The sequence below is a fragment of the Moschus berezovskii genome, chromosome 2 (assembly GCF_049115385.1).
Source record: "Moschus berezovskii isolate FMDL1 chromosome 2, NW_MosBer_1.0, whole genome shotgun sequence".
Lineage (NCBI taxonomy): Eukaryota > Metazoa > Chordata > Mammalia > Artiodactyla > Moschidae > Moschus > Moschus berezovskii.
The window spans coordinates 107,434,006-107,451,072 of record NC_142461.1 but is presented as its reverse complement, the minus strand read 5'-3'; the positions used below and the strand labels follow the sequence as shown (position 1 = coordinate 107,451,072).

General features: G+C 36.5%; 1 protein-coding gene across 2 annotated transcripts in view; it reads left to right on the top strand.

The window, feature by feature from the left end:
* The window catches only part of SLC38A11 (solute carrier family 38 member 11), a 60,485-nt gene that overhangs the window by 26,502 nt on the left and 16,916 nt on the right, over positions 1-17,067 (top strand). For both annotated transcript variants that reach the window (XM_055398239.2, XM_088842545.1), the window contains 3 exons: positions 9,764-9,834; positions 10,500-10,661; positions 13,542-13,654. In XM_055398239.2, the coding sequence (XP_055254214.2) occupies positions 9,764-9,834; positions 10,500-10,661; positions 13,542-13,654 (346 nt within the window). The remainder of the gene's footprint in view (positions 1-9,763; positions 9,835-10,499; positions 10,662-13,541; positions 13,655-17,067) is intronic.

Here is a 17,067-nt window from a genome sequence, read left to right as displayed (position 1 = left end):
TTTGCATGTGCCTGTTTGCTCTCAAGATATCTTCTTTGATGAGGTGTCTGTTAGGGGATCAGGGGATCTTTGGCCATTTTTAAATTGGTTTGTGTTCTTATTGTTGAGTTTTACATGTTCTTTGTATATTTTGGAGATAATGAGTCCTTTGTGAGATGTCTTTTAAAGATATTTTTTCCTCATTTAGGTTTTGGTTTTGCTTAATTTTGTTATTCCTTTTCCAAATGCTCAAACATATAAGATCATCTGCCAGTCTTGTTATTTTTACTAGAGACCTCCTTTCAGAACCTTTGTCCTCTTTCTTTTCTAGATAGAGTAATTTCTCAGTTTGCTGTCCCATTGTCTTTCTAGGACCTCCTTTCACTTCTGTTTTGTGTTAGACACCCTACATTCAGTTTCTCAAATCTTTCTTTTTTCTTTGTATTGTCCTTTTGCTAGAGCGTCCGGAAGAGCTTCCTGGTGTGTCTGAGTTCTGCACACACAGGGCTTTAGCAAAGAGAATCAGCTCTCTCACATCATTAGCTCCCTCTGTGTTGTACCTTCTTCCATTCTCAGCAGGTACGAGTCACATTGTAAGCATCCACTTCCTTTTTTTCAAAATGTCTTCTGTTAGTGATATCTCTTCTTCTGCCATCCCCTCCCCTGGGGATTTGTCTTCCATTTAAATTCCTTTAGTATCATTTTAGTGAGGTCTGAGACAAGAAGTTAAGTTCATGTGTCCCATCCACTGAGTTTAATGGGATGCCCAGGTTTAACACTTGATTATCAATTTGCCTGCAGATTTAAGTATAAATGCAAGCATTTTATTTAAAATACATTTTCCTCTTTAGGAAAGTTATTCCATTGTTTGTGAGGCTTGCACTGTGCCATGAAAAACAGCAGAGAGTTTGGGGAGGCGGGGAGAAGAACTACCTGTATTAGCACTTAATTGAAAGTTTTGGGAAGAGATTTCTGTGTAAAAAAGGACTAAAACAGTATTTTTATTATTTTGCTAAATATGCCTTTAGCCCCGGCAAAATTGGGAATCGGTTCCCTCTGCCTGTTATCTGTGCATTCACTGAAGTTACTGCATCTTCGGTTTGGTAAAGATGAATTTTCCATTGCTTCCGAAGACTGTTCAACACACACACATACACATACCTGAAGGTTTTATAATATGTGCAAGGCCATATCACCTTATTTAAATAGAACATAGGACCTCCAAATAATTACTGAGAGTGAAACTTTGAGTTTCTTAATGTAGCAAGATAAGACAGCTTCTATCTCTCTATGAAAAGGTAGTGTTAAGAGTTCAAGAAATGAACTTAAATGTCCCTGTACTTATTTATATATTTAATGATGCTGATGATGAAATGCATAAATATTCTTTCATAGAGTTTTCCCATCGTGAAATGCAAAAGAAAAACATTTTACTTTTGGAACATGGACAGAATAAAATGCTTTCTGTAATCAGAAAATTATATAACAAAAAAATAAGAATAACACTTAATTTATGTATGCATATATATATAGATAGAATCTTAAAAATTTTTAAGTTAATGTTATACTTTTTTTCCTCTCCAGTGATTAGTCTAAGATGTTATCCAAGTGGTGATTAAATAATCAGGCAATTTGCCTCTCTATCCATTTTAGATGTCAAATATCTTAAGGTTCAGTGAGTGCCCTCTTTTATTCAAATGTTTAATTATCTTCCACTGGTGGTAGTCTCCACACCACTGTAGCAAAATTTATATCACTACAGAGCAGCTCCCCAGCTTAGCTTGGGAAACTGACACTGGAGCTAAGGTATAAACCCTGGAATGAGGTGAGCAACTCCAAGTACCCTGAACTTGAGTGGCTTTCTGCAACTGGAAGTTGCACTAATTTGGCAGGCCCAGTTGTGCAGAAAATTGTTTGGGGTATGGTGGGTGGGAGAGAATACCGAATATTTACTGTGAATATCCAAAGCATAAATGAACCTTTCATCTTTTTCATCATTATCAAACCAGTTAAAGATATATCATCTGTTATTAAGATTAATCATTCACTTATTTAAAATAAGAATCACTTACCTTTCTCATAGTCCCTTCATTTTCTACAAGAGTGTGAATACCATGGTAAACATTGCATTTCATGTACTTGCAGGTCCTTACACCCAGACTAAGACATGTATTATTACTTTAGTGGCAACATGAAGAAAGGAAAAAGAGCAGAAGGAGCCCCATCTAACACTGGCTGTCCGCTATATACCACACTTTTATTCATTTTCTCATGGACCTTTGAAAAATACTTATTTAGTGGGCTGCATGAGGTCTTATTTGCGGTGCATGGGCTTAGTTGCCCTGTGGTATATGGAATCTTAGGTCCCCAACCAGGGATTGAACTCAAGTCCCCTGCATTGGAAGGTGGATTCTTAACCACTGGACCACTAGAGAAGTCAGATATATAAAACAGAATTAATACTGTCTCTGCTCCACAGCAGAGAAAACTGAGACCAGTGCCATTAAGTAATCTGCTGAGAGTCAGCCTGCTAGTATATCATAAAGGTAATATTTAAATCCAAGTCTGTCTGACCCCAAAGCTCATTATTTTTTTTTCCATTTCAGCTTGCTGTAATTATGTTTTTTTTCTTAGTCAAGAGAAAGTTCTTTCACAATGGGAATGAAGTTCACTATTGTTCTAGTTGTCCCTTATTGATAATATTAACCACAGTTTTGTCTATAGCCAGCAGGAATCACATTAAATAAAAGAAGCAGGCAGGAGCCAAATGGGGATTAAAAGCTGGCTTATTCATCCTTAGGTAACATTGACACTTACTGAAAAGACGCTGTGACGTCAGTGGACTAATTTCGAAGCTGTTGGCTTCCATTGTCAACAGAAACACACCAATAAATGTGGTTGGTTTCACCTCTCAAGCAAATGAACCTTTACGGCACCAACAAAAGAATCTAAACCAAAAAGAAATCAGAGAGCAGTTCTATTTGGAGGTTTCTTCAGAAGAAAATTAGCCTATCTTTGTGTAAAAGAAATACTCCTGAAGAGTAGTATGTTAATTTGATTTTGAAAAATCATTTGAAAACCATTTCTACTTTACAGGTAATTTATTGTGAATTATTCTTTAAAATTAAAAAAAGGGAAGTCCTCATCCTATAATCTAATCACTTTGTAAAAACAGATTGTGTTCACTTGATTCATAGTTAATAATATTTCAATATGACTACTATGTACTGTGTTTTCCCTCTGTCTCTATTAATAATGACAATTTTGTTTTATTTCTCAGTATTTTTTTTGCTTTTTTGTTCTTTTTTTCAAAATTTTTAGTAGCCATGTTTCTTTATAAGTTAACAAGATATTCTTGTTTATTGTTACATTCATCTCCTCCATTCTTCTACTTGCCTCTCAGAAAGTTCAACTGACTGAAACTTATTATGTAGGCTACACTAAAGGAAAAATGACCCCTCTTGAAGTAATTTCTTTAACTCTTTTAGACCATTAGAAGGTAATTATGTTTTTTGAAACAGAAAATACCTATAGAACTCCATTTAGATCTCTCTTGTCCAGCACAATAGCAAACAGCCACATGTGACTATTTTTTTATTTTATGATTTTTAATTGAAATATAATTAATTTACAGTGTTGTGTTAGGTGCAGGTGTACAGCAAAGTGATTCAGTTTTACATATAAATGTCTGTGTGTATGTGTGTGTGTGTATTCTCTTTAAGACTCTTTTCCATGGTAGGTTATTATAAGACAATGAGTAGACTTCCCTGCTATACAGTGGGTCCTTGTTGTTTACTATTTTAGATATAGAAGTGTATATGTTAATCCCAAACTCCTAACTTATCTTCCTTTACGTGTGACTATTTAGATAAAATTAAAAATTAATTTGCCATAGCCATAATTTTAAATGCTCAGCAGCCACATGTGTCTAGTGGTCATCATGTTGGACAGCACAGATGTAGAACATTTCCATCAGCATAGAAAGCAATTGTAAGGGAGCAAAATTTGCCACCCCATAATATGTTTCTTTGGCCAGCAGATTATTTCAAGCTGAAAACAATCAAGACCTGAAAGATTTAGGAAGTACCTATGACCTTCTTCCTCACTGCTTAAGAGAATTTAGATAGAGGGACATTCCTGAAATAGAGCTATCACCAGAGATACCAGCAAGAGTATGTACTCGGTTTGGAGGGGAAACTGGGCAGGGGCTAGAATTCAGAGGCCACTGTGTCTGCTATGTCTCCTCAAGACCCAGCAAACATTTGTTTACCAGACATTTACTTTTCCATCTCCATGTGAATTGCCTTCCTCACTTTTGAAGTCCCAAACCACTGCCCCCAGCATCCTCTTTTATCTTTAACTGAAGATGGTGTGTAAGGTAAGGTTTTTGGCCATCTGGGCAATTTCCCCTGGGTCTCTCCTATGTATGCTGCTGCTGCTGCTGCTGCTAAGTAGCTTCAGTCATGTCCGACTCCGTGTGACCCCCTAGACGGCAGCCCACCAGGCTCCCCCGTCCCTGGGATTCTCCAGGCAAGAACACTGGAGTGGGTTGTCATTTCCTTCTCCAATGCATGAAAGTGAAAAGTGAAAGTGCAGTCGCTCAGTCGTGTCTGACTCTTAGCAGCCCCATGGACTGCAGCCTACCAGGCTCCTCCGTCCATGGGATTTTCCAGGCAAGAGTACTGAAGTGGGGTGCCATTGCCTTCTCTGTCTCCTATGTATAGCTGTCATTAATCTTTGCTTAATTTTCTCCTGTTAGGCTATCTCCTGTCAATTTAATTCTTAGAGCAGCCAAGAAGAACCTAGAAGAGAGGAGGAAATTTTCTTCCTCCCCAACATGCATTGTATGATGCTATTCTAGATTATCATACAGAATAAAAAATATTTGACCTCTTTGTTTTATCTTTTCCCTTCAATATTTTCAGTGGTCATAACAGTGATTGCCACATTAGTAGTGTTCAGCAAATTAATATTCGTTGAAAATTGAATGAATCGAATGACTTTCCAGCAGGAGGAACATAATTTCAGTCATAGACTGTGGAAATTTAAAGTTAAAAACTAGGTTCAAATTCAAAAAGCTCTCATTAGAAAATATTGTATTATTATATAAAGTTCAGAAAGCAGTAAATTGGGCTAGATCTTTTTGAAACAGTTTTCTATGTTTGGTTCCAGTCTTTATCAGCAATGAACTATCATATTTAAAAGTCAGTTTATTTCTCTTTCTCCAGAGGTTAACCATTATCCTTAAGTTGGATTCACTTCTCTTTTCCAAGACATAACTATTATTCTTAAGTTGATTTGAATCATTCCTGTTCATGCCTTTGTACTTATGCTATGCATTTCTGTACTGGCAATAGCATTTACTTTTTGATTAGAATGTTTGTAAAATATACGTAAATAATCATGATGGTAAAAAAAAAGTACATTCTCTAGCATGATCACTATTTTCTCCTCAATACTGTATTCAGTATATTGGGCTGGCCAAAACATTTCTTCAGGTTTTTCCATTAGATGGTACAGACATCTCCAAATGAAATTTTTGGCCAACCCAATATTTCCATTTTGATAAAATTAGCCCTGGGTGACGCTTCTTAATTGCTCTATAGCATACAGTCTGATGCTTTAGGAATTTAAACTGTCTGCTTATAAGCTTCGATTGCCTTCCGCTCTACTGGATAATGCAAGTTCATCTCCATAGTGTTTACAGGTTTTGGTTCCTCCTGTAATAGTTGTATCTTATCCTTTCCTAGCAATTTCTTAACATTGCTATTATTGAACTAGGTGTAAAATGATTTTTTTAAGTGTATTTCATTTGAGTTCCTCTAATAATTAAGGAGGGTGAGCAACATATAGCCTATTTGTTGCCATTCTTAATTCCTTTTCTATCCATTATCAGTGTTCTATTGTTCATTGGAACATTTTTACTTATGATATGCAGGAGCATTTAATGTACACTGGATAATAACCCTTTGTTGGCTATATGCAAGACAAATTTCATCTCTGTTTTTAGCTTTTCTTTATTTTTTAACTTTGAATATGGGTTATTTTACTATACATTTTATGCATGTTCTGGATGTGTGCTTAGTCCCTCAGTTGTGTCCAACTCTCTGGAGCTTCATGAACTGAAGCCTGTCAAAGTGCTCTGTCCATGGGATTTTCCAGGCAAGAATACTGGAGCAGATTGCCATTTCCTTTTCCAGGGGATCTTCCTGACCCAGGGATCAAACCCACATCCCTTGCATCTCCTGCATTGGCAGGCAGATTCTTTACCACTAGCGCCACCTGGGAAAGCCCCTATACATTTCATATTTACCTTCTATTAATTTAACCAGATTTATCAATTTTCATCTTTATGGTTTTTGCTTTTATTGATTTAAAACAATCTCTGTTCCATCAATATTATGTTTTATTCTTTGAAAGTAAATATTAGTTTGGAGAGAATTGACATTACATGATGTCAGTTGAATCTTCCCATTCATAAAGATGGTATATCTCTCCATTTGTTTGTCTTTCAATAAAATTATATCATACTGTTAATATTATGCATATTTTTTAGTTTTCTTTATCATTGCCATTTAAAAAAACATTTTAACTAGTTTTTATTTGTGTACACCAATCCTATTGATTTTTGTGTATTGAGCTTGTGTTCAGTGAAATTGCTGAATGTTTTTATTAATTCCAATTGCTTATCAGTAGATTTCCCTGAATTTTCTGTTTGCATAATTATATTGTGTCCAAATAATTTATCACTTTCCAGTGATTACATGTCTTATCACTATGTGTTATTTTATTGCATAAGCTAGGAAATCCAGTAGTATATTCTGGAAGCAGTGATAGTGAACATCATCTAGTGCCTGCCTTTAATTGTATTATTTCTAACTTTTCACTTTTAAATATGTCATTTGCTATAGGTTTTTGTATACAGTCTTTATTAGGTCAAGAAAGTTCTGCTTTAATAATAGCTTTCTTAATATACTTTTCAGAATAAATACTAGATTGTAGGCTTTTCTGCATGTTTTGAAATGGTCAGTCATAAGCTTTTTATTCTCCATTAATCTGTTAATGTGATGAATTATACTAATAGATTTTTCTATTGCTGAGCTACTCTTGCACTTATTGGAAAAACTCCTCTTAGACATGATTCTTTCTCTTATACATTGCTTGATTGCATTTGATAATATTTCATCTTCCATTTTCAGTATCTAAAATCAGAGCCATCTATGCTTTATCCACATCTATTCTTATCCACACTGGGTATCAAGATATCACAAAATATATCAAGAAATTCTCTCTCTCTCTTTTTTTTTTTTTGTGGAACCATTTTTCTGGACTTTCCGTGGCTCAAGCGGTAAAGAATCTGCCTGCAGTTCAGGAGACCAGTGTTTGATATCTCAGTCTGGAAGATCCTATGGAGAAGGGCATGGCAATCCACTCCAGTATTCTTTCCTGGAGAATCTTATGGACAGATAAGCCTGGTGGGGTACAGTTCATGGGGTCACAAAGAGTCAGACATGACTGAGCAACTAACACACACATTTTTCTGAAACTCAATCCCAGGCTAATTTATAAAAGATTGGAAAACCATATTCAGTGTCTCCTTCTCTTTCTAGATTTGGATATGTTTTTCCCTATATGTAACATGTTTTTGGTAATTTTCCTCTTATGAAATCAGCATCGTTAAGATGAACACAGAATCCAAAATTATTGTAGTTACTATTTTTCCATCTTATCTAGGAATTTCAAGGAACCATATGGACTAAGAAAAGCGTTTTAAACTTAAATGAATGAAGAAAAATCAAACTCGTACTTTTTTATTACTCATGTAAGAGTCAAAAAATAGGGTACCACCACAATCTGTACTGAAAGGAAAAATTAATATTACCAACATGCAAAAACCCTAACAGGAGAAGCAGATCATTTAAAATATTGCAAAGTTAAAAATCTTCAAGCTTCTACAATTATTAATGCTGCATTTTCTAAAAAAAATTTTTTTAAGGACTATGGGTCAAGTTTATATTTTTCCACATTAACGTGGGAATTTGACAGGTATGCTGCTGTGGGTAATGTTCACTGCAACAAGAGCAGTGGAGGCAGCAGGTGGCAGCAGCTCCCACTCAAAAATCTCTGAGACTCAGCAAGCCTTGTAACAGCAGGAGGCCTCCCTTGTATGCTACTTAGTTCTTTTGAGTGTGTAACTGCTCATTTCAAACATGCAAAGCAGTGACATAATGCATAAATCGCACTAACTCTGACCAAACAAATGAGACATTTTTTGTGTCTACGTTGAGAATGAATCACAAACTTAGGAAATAGATGGTTTTACACCTGGTGCCTTTCTACTTTCTAGGACCCTTCTTTCCTGTCCTCCTCTCCCGTCTTTATGCATTTTGGGGGTTTCACTCAAGGCTTTCCTTTTCAGGGAAGCTGGCCATACTTTTGGACCTTTACTACCCTCTATTAAATGACTGTATAATAATAACAATGTTCAGACATAACTTGATAATACTATTAGCCATTTATGGAATACTTACTGTATGCTAGGTTCTCTCCCAAATTTTACCTATTTTTCTCATTTAACTTATATAATAACTCAGTAAATTAGGCACATTTTGTAGATATCAAAACTGAAGCACAAGGACTTCCCTGGTGGTCCAGTGGTTAAGAATCCACCTTGCAATGCAGAGGACGTGGGTTCGATCCCTAGTCAGGGAGCTAAGATCCCACATGCTGCGGAGTGGCTGAGCGCAAGCACCACAACTCTTTGCTGGTAGAGTCAGTGCACCGCAATGAAAGATCCTGCTTGCTGCAGCTAAGCGCTGACACGGGCAAATAAATAAATTAGTAACTAAATTTGAAAAAAAAAAAAAAAACCTGAAGCACAGAAAGGTTAAATACTTTGTCTAAGATCACTAATAAGTAGACAGGGCCAGAAGATCAACACAGACTGAAGCCTGTGTTCTTTCACTGTTCATCAGGGAGACCAATCTGTGGCTATAGACGGGTTGGCAGATACTTTAATGACACCAGGAAAGAGGGTTATTCAGGCAGTTTCAAGTTTCTAAAACCTCTTTGAGAAGTGTATACACAGGTGGGAATTGGAGGTGACTGACAGCTCAGTAAAGAAGAGATGGACAGACTAAAGAGACAAAACTCAGCTTCTTTACTGACTGTGGAAGCTTGACCAGATGTGTCATTATCCAGAGCTTGACATTCCTAATGCTTTAAATGGTGCTAAGAATACTTCAGTGTTACTGTAAAGATTGAGATAGCATAGGATAGTTCCTGGAACATCGTTAAGGACCTTTTCAATTAATATTAGTTCAGTCCACCTTTCTCGATAGAGTGTAGTGCCAACTGTGAATTTCCTTTGGGTAGGATGAGCCTGGAAGAATGAGTTAGAAGGAAATGAAGGGCGGCATTCATTAATTGAGGAAGAATTTTGCTTTATTAATGTTATCTTCCTCATTAACTATCTCAAATGTGCGTAACAAATGTTTCTTATTAAATTGACAAGCAAATAAAGTGACAGTATTAAGTAATCTATCTTAAATACATGAAACCAGATTCTAAGTATATTTGGCATACATTTTCAAGGAGCAAGGTTAACAGATTACATCAATATTCCTGGGGAATTTATTTACAATTTAAAAAGATGAATGAGGACTCTCTATAAATTTCTAACTTAAAGATGTTCAGCTTATAGCATGACATCATTTCTTGTTTTCTTGTATGCTTATGCCTGTGTTTGTTTAATCATTCTTCAAATTAACCAATTCTCTTCTAGACCAAAAACAGAAGATGCTTGGATATTTGCAAAGCCCAATGCCATTCAGGCTGTTGGTGTGATGTCATTTGGTGAGTACATGGTTTCCAAGGTCCTTTCTCAATGTGGGGTCTTCTGTACCATGAAAAAGTGCTTTGCCTCGTATTTGTGTCTGGAAAGCAGATGTCCTAAGTTTTAGACTTCCTATTAGCAGTGTATGATCCAGTTTGTGCCAACATAAAATTAGGCGCAAACCATTCTCACTCATCATTAAAATTTGCTTCAATTTTAACAAGTCTTTTGCTCATGCAGAAAGCTCATTAAAATCTTCTTGTTTCTTAACTCGAAAATCTAGCAAGTGTTAACAGACTTCTTCCTTGCACACAAAGTATTGTGAATTGGCCAGGCGTCTAGAGTGACTCTGTTATATCCCAGATGGGAAAGGAAGCCCTGGGCTGAAAATATGGTGTTGTTTAGATTTCCTTTAAGATTGGAAAGGCCTCTAGGAAATGGGAGAGAAAGTTGGATAGGCCTGGTTTATATCAAGAGTGACATGAAAATATCACAAAAGCCTAATACAAATGAAATTTCTCATTCCTACAGCTGTTAGATTATTTCTGGCATTTCTGGTAGATTAGTATAGTTGAACTTCAATTCATTAGTATTTCAAAGTAGCATATGTCTCTGAATTTTCCAAGGGAAAAGGAGAACTATGTGATTTGCTTTAATAATGCTTTTTCCCCCCCTTGTATTGCAGCATTTATTTGCCACCATAACTGCTTCTTAATTTATGGTTCTTTGGAAGAACCTACAGTAGCTAAGTGGTCTCACATCATCCACGTGTCCACCTTGATTTCTGTATTTATCAGTATTCTCTTTGCTACGTGTGGATACTTGACATTTACAGGCTACACCCAAGGTAAAAAGAGAAATTCTATCTTAATATATTTTGGTGTTCATATGGAATGGTGCTATCACTTCTCATTTTAAGTATTATTATACCCAGTGCTCAACTTCAAAGTGGAACACATTCTCTCCTCTATCTTCCTCCCTTTCCTAATTTTCCTAATCTTCTCCTTTTTAAACTGCTAAGCTTTTTCTGTAGTCCATTCTCCCTCCTTTGATGGTTTCACTTCAAAGCACAGGAATTCTGGCTTTCCTCTCTACTAGTCCACTGCAGTTTCACTTTCAAAGACAACAGTATCCTCTCAACTCATCAAGGCTAACAGTCTTCTTGGTTCTGATTCTCATGGACCTCTCTGAATTACTTAACAGTTCTGAGGACTCCCCATAGAGAAAAGAGCCCAACCATATCATCATTCACTCCCTTCATGTATTTTTTTTTCCTCTCTGAGTGCTTCCAATTTGCTTTCAAATCCTACCTCCTCTCCTTCTTTTCTTCTGTTCATCCAACAACCAAGGACATTTCTACTTAGTTGTTGTACTCTTGCTTTAAATGCAAAGTATCACCTTTCCCACAAAACCAGCCCATTTCCTCCCCACCTCCACTCTCACCCCAGGACACTGAATTCGCTTATTTTCTTCCATTCATCTGACAACCGAGTGGTCATCTCTTCTCCGTCCTGGCCTCTTAACGTTCACTCATCTATGTAATGTGCTAGTTAGGGTAGTCCGACAGCCTGCTAAATGCCGTGATTCATGCATTCCATGGCTTTTGCAGGTCTATTATTGCATTTGACCTTCAGACAACCCTAGGAAGGTAAGTGGAATAACTAGTTTTACCCCCTGCTTAGAACACAAAGAGGCAGAGTAACTTGCCCAAGCTGGCTGGTGACAAAGTGGAAAACACGGCTCCTCACTTTCAGTCCCATTTTCATTCCGTCTTGCTGTCTACCCCATTTTGGTCACATTATAGACCCCCTAATAGCTGTCTCCTAGCCTCTAGTTCTTGGCTTACTTTTCAGATGACATTGAGATACTCTTGGGTGAATGGTTAGGTTCTAAATTTAGGTTACAGGTGACTATGATTATAAGGAGAGATTTCTCAAGAAACAAAGATGACTTCAAAAAAGAGTGATTAATACCATAATCCCAATGCTATCAAAAATATAATGCCTATGTGTACCATTAGAGTATAATAATGAAGTGACCTTGAAAGTCTTGATAAAAATTGTTTCAAAACATTGCCATATATCACTAAAGCTGCACAGTTTGAAAGACAAATGGCCTTTAGGCTCCAATCTCCACAGAATCTTGGCTTCAAAATGCCTTTTCTTTAAGACATAAGCCCTGTCTCTTAGTCACACCTTCCTGGTGTTTTTATCAGTAATAATTGTTCAGATATAATTAAGTCTTTACATAACAAAGCTGACAGGTTGATTTTGGTCTTTTTTTTTTTTTCTTTTCTAGCTATAATTCCCTAAAATACACTTATAGTCAAGCTAGAATAAGCTGCCATTGTTTCTTTAGGCCATTTTGCCCTAGGCAAATCCTGTCTTGTTTGTGCACACTGCAGGCTGCTTTTCTCTTTCATTACACAAACTCCAGCTTGTGAGGCAGTGGGAACTCTACATTGTTCTTGAATTTTCCAGTGACTTTTGAAAAGATGCAGAGCCCGTATTTTAGTGGAAGTTAGAGAACAGGGAGCGTCAGTCCTTTTTCCTAGAGTGTTGGAATCTTTTCTGTCAACCTTGAACTAACCACTACTGGCACTCTTGCTTTGTGATTTAATCTCCTTCTGCCCAAAAGGGACACTCGAAAGTAATGTACATTTACTCCAGTTAAAAGGAAAGAGGGGAGAAGAGTCACTTAAATAAGTCTTGAGAAGAAGCAAGTCATTTAGTCGTTTAATGAAAAAGAAGTATACAGAGGATTATTATTAATTTTTTATATTTATAAACAGTGTGGCAGTGTGTGACTTTTATCTAGTTTTCTATTCAGTTTAATTGAAAACTGTGACAAACATTTTAAAATGTAAGTATTTTATTTAGGAAATAAACAGTCCCAAATATTTGTTTCTATATTGGGAAACTTTTTGTTGACGTGATCTGTGTTCTCATTAGATCCTGTATTTCTTCACATGTGTCTAAGAAAATAGTCTTTAAATAAGAGTTGGTTCAAGGTATAAATGGTCCATCATTTAGTTTGGAGCTAATTAAATATAATACCTTGCCTGGGAACTAACCATATTTTCACCATTGTCAATCAGTGCATTTATACTTGGGTTCATCAGATACCATGAAAGATAGTGTATGTTTGGAATTCCTTGCTGTAGCCCTGAGTTTGTGATTAAACTCTATAGAGTGATATACAGGAAATTCAGCTCCTTACATGTACTAGTCTACTGTTCCTTTCAGGATTGTCCTTGATCTAAGAATAACATTTCAAAAGGAAATTTGTTTATTTTAACGGACTTTTTTTTTTTTAAATAATGAAATCACTTACTTACTAGAAACAAAGACCAGAAGCAAGTTTATAAAACCAGTGCACAAGAATTTAGGGAGTTGATTCTGGTATAAGAAGACAATGGATAAAAGTATTTTTCAGATGTTGATACAAATTTAAGGCTAATCTTCTAAAAACAAACAATGAGAGTAAGAGAAAAACCATTAGTGATAAATTTGCTTTCAAGTGGAACATGTGCTAGTTTTAATACCCAGCAGTAATTATGTAGCTTTTGAATGCAAAATTTATATTTAGACTTAGCTGTCTGTTGTATTAATTAAATGATGTTTATATACCTTTACTTATATAATAAATATACAATATCTCATTTATTAGGTATTTATCTCAAATATCCAGTATCTATTAAGTAAATCTATTTTATATTGTTCTCTAGGAGACTTGTTTGAAAATTATTGCAGAAATGATGACTTGGTAACATTTGGAAGGTTTTGTTATGGAGTCACTGTCATTTTGACGTACCCAATTGAATGCTTTGTGACTAGAGAGGTAAGCACTATCTCAACACTTTAGCTATGTCATTTCTCTACTACATTAATTTAGTACAATTTATAAATCATTTGATCCTGTAAATTCCCAAGTGCATGACAAGAAATATAATTCATGAAATTTTCTCTTTTAATCAGTTTAAAGATAATTCATATTCAAATGTTTACGAGACGTGTTTTCAAAAGTTGGTTTTGAAAATTATGTTTGGTGGTTTAGTTTGTATTAGCATAAGTATAAATATTTATACAACTGCATTCCAAAATGAATGTCAGCCTTTAATAGAGTCAAACCAAGATTTTCTTTTACTCATTCTTACAAACAAATTAAGCACTAAGGTTTAAAACATGTTTTACAAAATTGTCTTTTTGCTAAAATGTTTTATAAGTCAACATGTATTAAAGGCACCATAGGACAGATATGACCAATTGTATTATCTTTTAAAAGACTAAAATATTTTATCTTTCATGAAAACTAAAATTTTATTTTAAACCATTAGTTCTAGAGATAATTTTATTTATATATTTACTGTTTATAAGTATTTATTTTATATAAATATAAAATAAACATTTATTTATGCATAAATTTTAAATGTTTATTATGAATTTTTATCTATATCTGTATATTGATATATTTCACTTATAAAGTCATCTCCAAGTTATATTATATCATCTACTTGGATTCGTGAAGGAAGATTAGGTAAAAGAGAACTAACTCTTTTTGCAGAAAGTTGGATAATATGGCTTTGTCAGGAATCCCTTATACAGTAAGCTAAAAATCCACTGTACCATTTAGCAGAAAAATATGATCCTGTTTCATAGTGGTTCTTTCAGGAATCACACTGAAAAGACTTAGTCTTAGGATCTATTCCTAGAGACTGTTTACACAGTACACTGTCAATGGATCTAATGTGTGAAGTGAAACGCCCGCAAAGCTTCAGATACACTAACTAACAGGCAGGCTTCTAGAGGCAGACCAGTGCTTGCCTTATGCTGATTCTGGGTAAGGAGCAGCACAGGGAAAAGGAATGAAGACATGGTCTGCACTATGTATGGCCCTTACAGTTAGCACTTGTCCTCACTTACAAATACATAACCCACAGGCCAGCTCACCTCCTTGAATACAGGGAACAGTAGATTGAACTTGATGAATAATTTTAAATCAAAGAGCTAACTATTTTTGGATGCAGGAAATGGTTTTATTTCAGTTTCCACCCAACACTTTAGGTTCACTTCTGATCTGTAGATCAGCAGTGATAGATGGTATATTCTCATGTGGTTTCTGGTGAGCTGCTCGTGGACTTCTGAGTCACTCCACCTGCACAACTTGTGTCTTCAGTACTTGAGACGTGTTTCCTTTCTAGCTGCCATGACAGGAAGACAGAACTAAATCAAGATCTCTGCCATGATAGCGAAGAATAGGCAGAGGAACTTTGTATATTCTTCACCCATTCACTTCCTTTTTCTCTCTTTTCTGCACACACACACACACACGCACACACACAAATACATGATTGGCATTAATATAATCAAAGTGATTTCTACTCACAGGTAAAGTAGCTGGCCATGTCTACCCCTAATAAATATCTGCACTAGTTTGCCCCACTGAGTGAACTTCATCATTAAGAATGCACTCGAAATGAGATAATATTTGGAAGGACATCACCAATTACCAAAAACCAAAATGAGTAAAAGTGATTAGTGAAAGTGAAAGTTGCTCAGTCGAGTCCTACTCTTTGTGACCCCATGGACTAGAGAGTCCATGGAATTCTTCAGGCCAGAATACTGGAGTGGGTAGCCTTTCCCTTCTCCAGGGGATCTTCCCAACCCAGAGATTGAACCGAGGTCTCCCACACTGTGGGCAGATTCTTTACAGCTGAGCCACAAGGGAAGTCCAAGAATACTGAAGTGGGTAGCCTATCCCTATTCCAGAGAATCGTCCCAACCTAGGAATCGAACCAGGGTCTCCTGCATTGCACATGGATTCTTTAGCAACTGAGCTATCAGGGAAGCCCAGTGATTAGTATCCCCATTTAATTATTAGCAGAGTTATGACACTATCCACTCAATGGGGCAGTTACTTACCTAGAAATATTACTTATCACAGCTTGGGGAATTGACTTCCTTAAGGTCCGCAGCATCTGATCCTGTCCTAACATTTCCAGCTTTTTTCTCGTGGTTCTTTTGCACAGTTACCACCCTGTTTAGACTGTCTCTTCCTTGTCCCCCATATGTATCTTTCTTGTTCTCTTTGCTCTTTTTCACACTGCTGCCTTGTTCTATAATTCTGCTATAAATCCCATCTGTGTTTCAAGCTCTTCCTCAAGCCAGAGTGAGACAAGGACATTTCAGCAATACAATAAAGCCAGTTACTCTACTGGAGACAGAACTAGATAGCTCAGTTAACTTCAGTTGCTCAGTCGTATCAGACTCTGCGACCCCATGAACTGCAGCACGCCAGGCCTCCTTGTCCATCACCAACTCCTGGAGTTTACCCAAACTCATGTCCATTAGTTGGTGATGCAATCTAACCATCTCATCCTCTGTCATCCCCTTCTCCACTTGCCTTCAATCTTTCCCAAAATCAGGGCCTCTCCAAATGAGTCAGCTCTTCTCATCAGGTGGCCAAAGTATTGGAGTTTCAGCTTCAACATCTGTCCTTCCAATGAACATCCAGGACTCATCTCCTTTAGGATGGACTGGTTGGATCTCCTTGCAGTCCAAGGGACTCTCAACACCACAGTTCAAAAGCATCAATTCTTCGGCGCTTAACTTTCTTTATAGTCCAACTCTCACATCCATATGTGACTACTGGAAAAACCATAGCCTTGACTAGACAGACTTTGTTGACAAAGTAATGTCTCTGCTTTTTAATATGCTGTCTAGGTTGGTCATAACTTTCCTTCCAAGGAGTAAGCATCTTTTAATTCATGGTTGCATTCACCATTTGCAGTGATTTTTGAGCCCAAATAAACAAAGTCAGCCACTGTTTCTCCATCTATTTGCCATGAAATGATGGGACCAGATGCCATGATCTTAGTTTTCTGAATGTTGAGCTTCAAGCCAACTTTTTCACTCTCCTCTTTCACTTTCATCAAGAGGCTCTTTAGTTCTTCTTCACTTTTTGCCGTAAGGGTGGTATCATTTGCATATTGGAGGTTATTGATATTTCTCCTGGCAATCTTGATTCCAGCTTGTGCTTCCTCCAGCCCAGCATTTCTCATGATGTACTCTGCATATAAGTTAAATAAGCTGGGTGACAAAATACAGCCTTGACGTACTCCTTTTTGTATTTGGAACCAGTCTGTTGCTCCTTGTGCAGTTCTAACTGTTGCTTCCTGACCTGCATTCAGGTTTCTCAAGAGGCAGGTCAGGTGGTCTGGGATTCCCATCTCTTTCAGAATTTTCCACAGTTTA